General features: G+C 43.2%; 2 protein-coding genes across 11 annotated transcripts in view; one reads left to right on the top strand and one right to left on the bottom strand.

Moving 5' to 3' along the window:
• LOC149463234 (uncharacterized) overlaps positions 1–4,769 on the bottom strand; it is a 300,678-nt gene extending 295,909 nt beyond the window's left edge. For 8 of the 10 annotated variants that reach the window (XR_016312454.1, XM_089675400.1, XM_089675399.1 and 5 more), the window contains exon 1: positions 4,653–4,769. The gene's annotated coding sequence lies outside the window, so the exon portion shown is untranslated. Of the gene's footprint in view, positions 1–991; positions 1,162–4,652 lie in introns of all 10 variants that reach the window. The other 2 variants (XM_089675394.1, XM_089675397.1) reach the window with 1 other exon arrangement.
• LEKR1 (leucine, glutamate and lysine rich 1) overlaps positions 1–12,099 on the top strand; it is a 208,692-nt gene that overhangs the window by 170,868 nt on the left and 25,725 nt on the right. Inside the window, exons 8-9 of the mRNA XM_089675392.1 lie at positions 1,512–1,715; positions 9,655–9,748. Of these exons, the coding sequence (XP_089531518.1) occupies positions 1,512–1,715; positions 9,655–9,748 (298 nt within the window). The remainder of the gene's footprint in view (positions 1–1,511; positions 1,716–9,654; positions 9,749–12,099) is intronic.

Consider the following 12,099-nt stretch of genomic DNA (forward strand, 5'->3'; position numbering starts at 1 on the left):
TGGAGGGATTGGCAGAGGGGGGTGGCGGATACGGAGCGGTTAGTAAGGTGGATGAGCCTGGCCGCAGAATTCAGGATAGACTGAAGCGGGGATAGCCTGTGATGAGGTAAGCCGGTGAGGAGGGAGTTACAGTAGTCGTGATATAATAAGAGAGTGAATTAATTGCTTAGTAGTTTCTGAGGTTAGGAACGGATGTATTTTGGAGATGTTGCGGAGGTGGAATCTGCATGAATTTGTCAGCGATTGGACCTGGGGCTGGAAAGACAGATTGGAGTCTAGAATGACACCTAGTACTCTGGCTTGCGGGGTGGGACTGATGGTGGTGTTGTTGGTCATGATGGAGAAGTAAGGGGGGGGGGGCGTGGGCTGGGGGGAAAACTAGGAGCTCAGTTTTGGAAAGGTTTAATTTGAGGAAGTGGAGTGACATCCAATCCGATATGTCGCTCAGTAGGCTTGTGATTCGGGCGTAGACTGAAGGGATGAGGCGAGGGGTAGAGAGATAGATTTGCGTGTCGTCGGCATAGAGATGGTAGTTGAAGCCATGGGAGTGTATCAGTTGGCCAAGGGAGGAGGTGTAGATGGAGAAGAGAAGGGGCCCAAGGACAGAACCTTGAGGGACCCCAACAGAGAGGGGGAGTGAGGGGGAGGTGGCAGCGTTATAGGTAACATAGAAAGAGCGCTGTGATAGATAGGAAGAGAGCGGAGTCTCTGAGGCCAAGAGACTATCGTTTTTTGAGGAGGAGGGGGTGATTGACCATGTCAAAAGCCGCGGAGAGGTCGAAGAGTAGGAGCACTGAGTATTGGCCATTAGCTTTGGCAGTTAGTAGGTCGTTGGTGAGTTTGAGTAGGGCGGTTTCGGTGGAGTGTAGGGGATGGAAGCCCCCTACATATTACATGGACAATCCAAGGCACATAGGAGGAAATAAATAAAGAAAATAGTGTGATGCCATTAAAGTCAACAGTTTTTCAAAAGCAAAAAACGAATACTCACAAACATAGTATAAACCAGCATAACAGCACACTGCCCAATCTGGCGTGCGTGATGACGTCACAACCAAGTCCTGCACTGATGCATTTCGTCACACAGGATCTTCAGGATGCTCTGGTTGTTTTTATTGCAATCCAAAGCTCTGTTAGAGAAATTTCGTTTCATTTCCTGTCCTGCAGGCAGAAAGTGAGGGAAAATATACAACAGGGACATGGACAGAAATAAATATCTGACTGGGGTTCTAGCCTTCCTCTACTCAACTAAAGAAAAGCATTTTTTCGGTTTGTGTAGCTGTTGGGGAGTTCCACTCACTTGTCTAGTAAAACATTTTGACCCCCAACAGAGCCCCTGATAGCAGTACAACCTGACAGGGGTCCTAACCCTTCCCCCACTCTATGCAAACGAAGTAGAAAGTCTGGACATACACTTTAAGTTCAGGTATTGTACCTTAAAAAACTATGCAAGCATTTATGTGGAAACCTGTTATTTCTTGGTTACCTAGATGTGGTATTCTATTTCTCAGGCTTTCAAAGGAACTGAGGGAGAAAGAAGATTCTATAACACTTTTTCAACAAAAGTGCCAGCAGTTACAGGAAGAGCTCACCAAAATGGGAAGCACAGAAGACAACTACAGAAGGAGAACTCAGCGTCTGGAGAATGAACTGGGAACAGTGAATGAAGTTGTGAAGCAGACACAGCAAGAAGTTGTTCACTTGCAGCAAGAGAGGTGCTCACGGCTGTTTATGTACAGTATAGCATAGGCCATGCTACAGTCACATGCTGTACATCTGTAGTAAACATTACTTCACACACAGCACAATTTCTTGAGAAGTGTCACTGATAGCCACAAGCCCCATATCTATGTAACGTCTACATTTCCCATCCAGTATGCAGTTGTTTTTCAGTTTCTGCAGCAACACTTGTTACCTGCAAAATAGTGGGCTTGCTGGTTATGTCATCACATTCAAGAAGCCATAAAGCTTAATTTGTTAACCCCTTGCCCTCCTGAGGATTTACCCCCCCCTTCCTGACCAGGCTATTTTTTGAGATACGGCGCTGCATTACTTTGACAATTGCACGCTTATGCAACACTGCACCCAAAAGAAATTTATGCTCTTTTTTTCCCCACAAATAGAGTTCTTTTGGTGGTATTTTATCATCTTTGCATTTTTTATTCTGTGCGCTATAAACAAAAAAAGACCAACAATTTTGAGAAGAAAAAAAAAAATTATATATATATATATATACATATACATACATACATACATACATATACACACACACACACACACACACATACACACACACAGGTGAAACTCGAAAAATTAGAATATCGTGCAAAAGTTCATTTATTTCAGTAATGCAACTTAAAAGATGAAACTAATATATGAGATAGACTCATTACATGCAAAGCAAGATAGTTCAAGCCGTGATTTGTCATAATTGTGATGATTATGGCTTACAGCTCATGAAAACCCCAAATCCACAATCTCAGAAAATTAGAATATTACATACATAATCAGTAAAACAAGGATTGTACATAGAAGAATATCGGACCTCTGAAAAGTATAAGCATGCATATGTACTCAGTACTTAGTTTGGGCCCCTTTTGTAGCAATTACTGCCTCAATGTGGCGTGGCATGGAAGCTATCAGCCTGTGGCACTGCTGAGGTGTTATGAAAGACCAGGATGCTTCAATAGCGGCCTTCAGCTCTTCTGCATTGTTCGGTCTCATGTCTCTCATCTTTCTCTTGGCAATGCCCCATAGATTCTCTATGGGGTTCAGGTTAGGCGAGTTTGCTGGCCAATCAAGCACAGTAATCCCACGGTCATTGAACCAGGTTTTGGTGCTTTTGGCAGTGTGGGCAGATGCCAAATCCTGCTGGAAAATGAAGTCAGCATCCCCATAAAGCTCGTCTGTGGAAGGAAGCATGAAGTGCTCCAAAATCTCCTGGTAGATGGCTGCGTTGACCCTGGATTTAATGAGGCACAGTGGACCAACACCAGCAGATGACATGGCACCCCAAATCAACACAGACTGTGGAAACTTCACACTGGACTTCAAGCATCTTGCAGTGTGTGCCTCTCCATTCTTCCTCCATACTCTGGGTCCTTGGATTCCAAATGAGATGCAAAAGTTGCTCTCATCAGAAAAGAGGACTTTGGACCATTGAGCAACAGACCAGATCTGTTTTCTTTAGTCCAGCAAGACGCTTCTGACGTTGTTTGTTGTTCAGGAGCGCCTTGACAAGAGGAATATGACATTTGAAGCCCATGTCCAGGATCTGTCTGTGTGGTGGCTCTTGATGCACTGACTCCAGCCTCAGTCCACTCCTTGTGAAAGTCCCCAACACTTTTGAATGGCCTTTTCCTGACAATCCTCTCCAGGCTGCGGTCATCCCTGCTGCTTGTGCACCTTTTTCTTCCACACTTTTCCCTTCCACATAACTTTCTATTAATGTGCTTTGATTCAGCACTTTGGGAACATCCAACTTCTTTTGCAATTACCTTTTGAGGCTTTCCCTCCTTATGGAGGGTGTCAATGATGGTTTTCTGCACAACTATCAGGTCAGCAGTCTTTCCCATGATTGTGATTCCTACTGAACCAGACTGAGAGACCATTTAAAGGCTCAGGAACCCTTTGCAGGTGTTATGGCTTAATTAGCTGATTAGAGTGGGACACTTTGAGCCGAGAATATTGCACCTTTTCACAATATTCTAATTTTCTGAGATTGTGGATTTGGGGTTTTCATGAGCTGTAAGCCATAATCATCACAATAATGACAAATCACAGCTTGAACTATCTTGCTTTGCATGTAATGAGTCTATCGCATATATTAGTTTCACCTTTTAAGTTGCATTACTGAAATAAATGAACTTTTGCATGATATTCTAATTTTTCAAGTTTCACCTGTATATATATGACTTTTTGCTCTTAAACATGTCCAGGAAAATTAAAAAAAAAAATCAAATTTCATCATAAATTTAGACCAAAATGTATTCTGCTACATGTCTACTAAAACAAAATCCCAATACGTGTAAATTAATTGGATTACGTGAAAGTTATAGCATTAACAAATGGCGGTATAAATACTGTTTTACTAGTAATGGCAGCGATCGGCGACTTATAGCGGGACTGCGGAGGGCATTCTGACACTGGCGGGAACTGACTTGGTGTCACTGACATCCCCAGTGACACCAATACAGTGATCAGTGCTAGTAAAAAGCACTGACACTGTACTAATGGCACTGGGCAGGAAGGGGTTAACGTGGGGCGATCAAAGGGTTAACTGTGCTGTTTCACTACTTGGGCTGTGTGTGTGTACTTCACTGTAAGCCCACCACTTTGTATGGCTCTTTTATAGCTGAGCCATACAAAGCAGTGTGCAGGAGCTGACAGGGGAGAGATCTGTGTTTTTTATACACAGGTCTCTCCCCCATCAGAGATACTCCGCGATCACCGGTGTCGGCGATTAATCACCGGCCGGGACCCGGTGATTGACATCAGAGGCCGCAAATGGCAGTGCATGCACCCCCTACCTGGATATATACGCACACACAATTTTGCGCACCCGTGCCGCCCTGTAGCAGTATTTTTATATATAGTATTTCTCTCTACAGTGCGGCGCAGAACTGGGTATATAACAAACATGCTCTACTTACCTGCTGTGTTTTGCACAGAGCCCCAATCCTCCACTTCTGGGGTCCCCTGCTGGCACTCTTGACTCCTGTGTCCTACCGTAGACACTATGTAAGCTCTCTTCTGATCCAGACTGTGTATATCTATTGACACACAGTGCTCTTTGCTCACAGGATTTGATTGACACCAGCAGGAGTCAAGGGATCCCATTACTGTCTCTCTGTCCTGCTAATGCAGGGAGAAGATAAAGTGGCTACAGACAGGCACAGTCCTGGATCAAGTGAGGACCCAGGTAAGTATTTGTGGAGGGGATGGGGGGGGGAATACAAACACTGGGACTTTTTTCCCTTAATGCATTCATTAAGGTGAATAAGGTTTAGCCTTTACAACCACTTTAAATTAAAAATAATTGCGCAAAAAGATTTGTTGGTTATATGTGTATGTTTAGTATACACACAGGCATTACTTCCCATGGTTAAAGATACTACAGACTCAGAAATCAAAAATTTGTATTCATAGCAACAATTGTGTGATTTGCAATTGTTAAAAAAAAGACAAATATTCTCTTTTTTTTTTAAACTGGTCCAACAGTTTTAATTGTAGTTGTAGTGCGCTCTGCTCTGTCTTTCAAAGTAGGTTTTGTGCTTAAAGTGGTTGTAAACCCCAGACATAAAATAAGATCAAAAGCATATTCCTCTATAGTGTGTACTTTCCAGAGCACTAAGTGACATTTATGTATGTTGCCTTCTTCCTCTGCTATTAGAACGAATCACTTCTGATGAGTTTTCCTGACACCAAGAAAAAAAGGGTGACAGGGAGGGACCTCCAGCAGTGTGACAGCCTTATATCTGTTCATGTGAGCTGTGTGGAAGGGGGTATGACTCTTCCCTTCAATCAGCTCTCAGAGCTCTCCGCCCCCTTTTTATGAACGCTCAGAAAAGCTTTATAAATTAATTACTTTGAACAGATTTAGAAATAAGAAGACTGCAGATAGACCGTTACAATGTATGTAGGGGGATTTGTTTCATCTCTGTGTATCACTGTGTAAGGGTTTACAACCACTTTAAAGTACCGTATTTGCCGGCGTATAAGACGACCCCCTACTTTTCCTGTTAAAATATAGGGTTTGAGCTATACTCGCCGTATAAGACTACCCCTCTTCCAACACACACCAAATAAAAAAACATCAGATTTGATTTCAATATGGTATGGTATTTCAGTATGGTATTCCAATGATGGGGTGCTATTCCTCCCACTGACACCAATGATGGGGCACTATTCCTCCCACTGATACCAATGATGGGGTGCTATTCCTCCCACTGACACCAATGATGGGGCATGATTCCTCCCACTGATACCAATGATGAGGCACTGCTCCTTCCACTGACACTAATGGTGCCCCATCAGTAGTGTCAGTGTGTGAGGAATAGTGTCCCATCATTCGTGTCAGTGGGAGGAATAGTGCCCCATCATTGGTGTCAGTGGATGAAATAGTGCCCAATCATTAGTGTCAGTGGGAGAAATAGTGTCCCATCATTGGTGTCAGTGGGAGGAATAGTGCCTCATCATTTGTATCAGTGGGAGGAATCATGCCCCATCATTGGTGTCAGTGGGAGGAATAGCACCCCATCATTGGTATCAGTGGGAGGAATAGTGCCCCATCATTAGTCAGTGGAAGGAATAGTGCCCCATCGTTGGGTGTCAGTGGGGAGGAGGAATAGTGCCCCATCGTTGGTGTCAGTGGGGAGGAGGAATAGTGCCCCATGGTTGGTGTCAGTGGGGGAGGAATAGTGCCCCATCATTGGTGTCAGTGGGGAGAATAGTGCCCCATCATTGGTATCAGTGGGGAGAAAAGTGCCCCATCGTTGGTGTCAGTGGGGGAGGAATAGTGCCCCATCGTTGGTGTCAGTGGGGGAGGAATAGCGCCCCATCATTGGTGTCAGTGGGGGAGGAATAGTGCCCCATCATTGGTGTCAGTGGGGGAGGAATAGTGCCCCATCATTGGTGTCAGTGGGGGAGGAATAGTGCCCCATCATTGGTGTCAGTGGGGGAGGAATAGTGCCCCATCATTGGTGTCAGTGGGGAGAATAGTGCCCCATCATTGGTGTCAGTGGGGAGAATAGTGCCCCATCATTGGTGTCAGTGTGGAGGAGGAATAGTGCCTCATCGTTAGTGTCAGTGGGGGAGAGGAGCGGCTGCTCCTTCTTTCAGTTCGGCAGCTTGATTTTCGCGGGGCCGTTCGGCTCCGCCTCTTCGCCAGTGATTGGTCGCCTATATGCGCTGGCTCCCAATCACCGGTGAGGAGGCGGAGCCGAGCGGCCGCGCGACCATCGAGAGGCCGAACTGAAAGAAGGAGCAGCCGCGCTTCCTGGACCGGATCATCGTGGGACCGGGACCGGAGCCAGGTAAGGTACAGCAGCCCCTCTGCCCACCCCTGTACTTAGTGTCCGTTGGAGGACATCGCCCCTGGAAAAAGTGCCGCCCTGACACACCGGCTCGCCGTATACTGGCGTATAAGACGACCCCCGACTTTTCAGAAGATTTTCAGGGGTTGAAAAGTCGTCTTATACGCCGGCAAATACGGTATATCTAAACCCAAGACCAAAAATGCAATGTATTGCTGCTTACCAATCCTTTACCCTTTGTTTCCGCCTCCCACTTCCCCTTTATGTGGATCTTAAAGTAGTTATAAAATCTAAAAGTTTTTTTTTTTACTTTAATGCAATCTCTGCATTAAGGGAAACAAAACGCTCCTCTACCTGTCTTACAACCCCCCAGTCTCTAAACACTAACCTGGCTTCTATCACTGCTCCAGAGCTATAGCACCAATCCTCTTACTTTCTGGTCTCACAGAAGACACTGAGGGAACTACTGTGCGGGAACAGGGTCATGGCTTACCCAGCACTGTGTGTATCTGTGGACGCACACAGCCTGGCTCTAGAGAACACAAGCCTGGATGCCTCCTTAGCACCCAGCTTGCTTAGGAGGCACCCGGAGGAAGGAGATACTGACAGTTCCCGTAGGGATTACTAGAAAAAGAGGTAAGGGACCTGAAAGGATCAATTCCTGTCTGTAGCCCAACTGTATTTTTAAACCTTCTGGATCCAGGAGAAATAAAGCTCCAGACACCGAACTGTGCAAGCTAAATCTCTGAAAGTTTAATGCACACAAGCAGTATTATACAAAACCAGAATGACCGATGAAATATTATACTCTTATCAAAGAAGATAGAAACTACAAATGGCTGCTGACCACCATGGAAGGTAGTTCCGTTTACTGACAATAGAAACTAGACTCAGGAAACGAGAGAGAAAATACAAGAGAAACTCAAAATCAAAACTAACTGTTCACACATCTAAAATGGAGGCATTATACAAAATGGATGCCAGTTAAGACATATTTCTTCACAGGACCTCTCTGTGTAATATTGTTGGAAAGAGTAGGCAAGTATTACCTCTTTGTTATTTTAAACAAAATAACACTTTAATGCTGGGAAGCAGAGTTTCTGATTATTTGATCACTGTCGCAGTAATCGAATAAAAGATTTATTTTCAGCACATAGTTATCTTCTGTGAAAAGAGCTTTATTGCAGTTTGTTCAGCATGTCATAGGTGTGGTATGGAGCTATGCTGTATGACATGATGATCAGACGTCAATAAAGACAGTCCTTTTCACAGAAGGTTAGGGTGTGCTGGAAACATATCTTTTATTTGACTGATGTGGGGCCGTGCACCAATTGCTCAAGCACCCTGCAACTGGATGTATATTGGTCTGGTGTACAATGGAGATATCTTTATGATGGCTGTCCCATGATTGCGAGTCCATAACAGGGACCAAGAGCTCAATGTGCTGTGATCACTCTCAGTACTGAACAGCCGAGCCCCATGGGCACATATATGTGGCAGCGTGCGCTGCCACATATATGCATTATGTCAGCGGGAACAGGTTAGATGTGGTAGCTGCATTCGTTTTTTTTTTCAGGCTTATTTCCCTTTATTTTCACTTGTTTAAGCCCGTAACATACTTTTGTAGTTATAAAGACTTTATATTTATAATTTAAATTTATGATTTAAATTAAATTATAAAGAATGTAAAGACTTTAATGGCAAGAGCCTATCAAAACTGAAGGTAGATAAGGTTACCAGGCCTTGTTAAGGCCTAGGGGTATTGTGAGAGCACAGGGCAGCAAAGGAAGGGGTTGGGTAACCCTGCTGTAGGTACTGGCCTTGAAGGAGTGTAGGGTGGTTTGTGAATTCAGCTCAAAGCACACATCAGGGTTTGGGGAAATATTTGTATTACATTAAACTGGACAAGAAAAAAATGGAATTTCAGAAATGTGTTAACTTTCTTCATTCTACGCATTTGCAAGTCAGATTCAGACTTTCAAATGACAACTAGGAACTGAAAATAGAAATGCTATTGGAGACATTTGCGTTTCTTAGGTAAAGTGAACCGGTCTTAAAAAAAAAAACAAAAAACATAGGGCTACTATGTATAGCATCTTTAGGTGGCTTAAACACTTTTTGAGATGTTGATCTGAAAGATAAATTCAGTTCAGGTCAGAGGTTCCTATATGCAGACTTTGCCTGGGTCAGTGGCTCAACTGAGTGATGCAAGAGGGTGACCATGACAGCCAGACAAGAATTTTCAAAAAGAAAAAGACAATAGTGGTAGCCATTGTGTTTCATACATGTCAGGTTCATTTATGACAGGCTTTAGGACCTGTTTCAGAATAGGCCCAGTATCTGTCATCTAACTTGGCTACCCAGTCATAATCTAATATGTTTGAACTCTGTAAAGATGTCAGGCGGCTGATCTGATCATAAACAGACGTAAGATCTCACAGTAGAGATAATCATGAAATCCCTAATCCTAATGCTGCCAAACTGCTTCCAGCACCATGCTACCCATTTTCCTGCATCAGCTGGCAGTGTGTGTGCGCTCATTCTGTGAATTTATTGCAGGACTTATTGACTTCAGATGAAGTACAGTTACATAACTTGTTATTTTTATCATTTCTTTCAGGGAATTGCAGATGATTTCATATCAAAATAGGATTGAACAGCTCCAGGAAACCCTGAAACAGAGAATGCAGTCTGATGACAGCTGGGAGACAAAGGTACAGGCAGAGCACCTATGGGTGTGTTCGTATTGATGGATGGTATCTTTTCAGTAGCTCTTTCATAGGTCACATGTTCCAGCATGCTTTCCTTATCTGATGACATAATGTGTAAGTACTTCTTTTATATCCATGCAGTATCCTTTCTGATAAACAAATACACACACATTGCTGTTAGCATGGTGAGAGAATGGAAAGTAAAAATCAAAAGCTGTTCCAGATCAAGAGCCATTTCAGACCTACCACCATTATACAGTAGTGTTGCAACAGAGCTAAAGATGAGTGTTCTTCTCTGAACTTTATTGGTGTGTGTATATATATATATGTGTATATATATATATATATATATATATATATATATATAAAATGTTTGTCTTGTTAAAGCGCAATGACAGGCTGCATATACAGAAATAAACATTTGTCTTTTTTTCTTTTACTTTATGGTGCAGCATGGGCTAAAGTACCCTGGGTAAGTGGCATGCTAGAGTCAGACCACTATTCATCACAATGTACAGCATTCTGACATGCCTCCTGCACAGTGCTCCAATCAACATTACTGCTCGGATAATATGAGCACTGCTATTGGAGCATGGGGCAGAGAGTGTGTCAAAAGGCATTGGTGTCTCTTCTGCAATAAAAGCTGCTCTTCTGCCATCCAGCAATGATTCTAATGAATGCACACGGAGCCACACATGTGCAGCTCAGCGTACATTCTTGACATGCCTTTGGTGCTGGGATGAATTATCTACTGCATGCACATGCAGTCGTTATGTCATGCTAGTATGACTAATTAAGATGACCAAGAATACGAATCTGGCAGAAGATCAGGCGAAGAAAGTCAGCAATAGTGATAAGGGAACAAGGAAGTTTGCGCCTTTTGTCCTTTTTGCAGGAAAGTCTCTACCATCATATGTAAATATGCTGTGTATACTTGCATATTATGGCAAAAGCTCTGAGCAGCAGCAGAGTTTAGTTTTACTTAAGGAGAAATGTCAGTATAATGTCTGATGATTTTTTTTAACGATCTTTACTTTTCAGTACTGGTTTATGAGCATGATCTCCATGGCTGTCACATGGAAACTTCCCTACTTATATGTTCACACCACTGAGGTTACATAGAGATACAGCCACATGTAGTACAATGGCTAAGTGTTTGCCTTTCAACTTAAGGCCCTGTGATTGTATCCTGCTAGGATCACTGTCTGTAAAGAGTTTGTACTGTATGTTCTCCCCTTGTGTGTAGAAGGTACCTGTAAAGGTTTATTCCAGAGTGAAGCTTCGGCTGGGGGTTGAGGCTTTAGGGTACTCAGGCAGGCCAGGTCAGCAACAAATATTGAAAGCAAGGTACAAAGTCAGAATCCCAAAGTGGAGGCAGGCAGGTCTTACACAGACTGGCAGAGTAATGTAGAATCATCAGGCAAAGAGAGTAATCCGGGAATCAGGCAGAGGTCAAAGTCTAGAAGTTCAGTAGCTCAGCAGTAGTTTAGAATCATCAGGCAAAGAGCATAATCCAGGAATCAGACAGAGGTCAAAGTCCAGAAGTTCAGTAGCTCAGCAGTATAGCGCACACACAGGGAAACAGATCCAACAAATGGGAACAGTCTAAATGAAGTCCTGCAATTTAAGGTGATCTGATTGTGGATTCATTGCAGCTGGAAGACATGGGGGCTAGAGAGCACTCTGCAAGGTGTATACTGCAAGAGTCAGGTTCCCCAGTGGTAATGCGAACAGAGCCGCAGCACAAAGACAGAAGGACCCAAGTTCAATCTCAGGCTCATGACAGTGTGCATGGGCTTGTTTCGGGTGTTCCAGAGTCCTCCAACAATCCAGTGCTATACTGGCAGTTTAAAAGGACTATGGAGTGGTTTTGTATATATTTTCTTTAGTATGGTCTGGACTAAAAAAAAACAAGAAAAAAAAAAGTTTATGTGAGTAGTGTTCCAATACCAATAAATAAACATTGAACAAGGAAAAAACCAAAAGAATTTTGTTGTGTAAATTTGATACATTCTTCATGAATATTATATGCTGTTTCATACACTTAGGGTATTGAAGGGAAGTTCTGTTTGCTGTACCATCTCTTTAGCTATATATAACAACAGTTTAAAAACGTAAAGAAAAATATTTAAAAATTTGACTCCAAACATAATTCTCCTTGGCAATGGATGCACTGGGAAAAGAGTTTGGCTTGCAAAAGGTGCTGTGCGTACGTGAAAAGATTGGGTTGATCATAGGCAAATAAGCCACTGTTCTGACCATTCTTTATAGGAGAGGCAGATGCCTTCAAAGGTTTTTCTCAGAACTCCTAATGAAAGTAGAGCATGTTGCTCAAGGAGAGACATTGCTTTGCA

This window comes from Staurois parvus, unplaced genomic scaffold (genome assembly GCF_062004578.1).
Source record: "Staurois parvus isolate SC_StPar_1 unplaced genomic scaffold, SC_StPar_1.0 ptg000155l, whole genome shotgun sequence".
NCBI classification, from domain to species: domain Eukaryota; kingdom Metazoa; phylum Chordata; class Amphibia; order Anura; family Ranidae; genus Staurois; species Staurois parvus.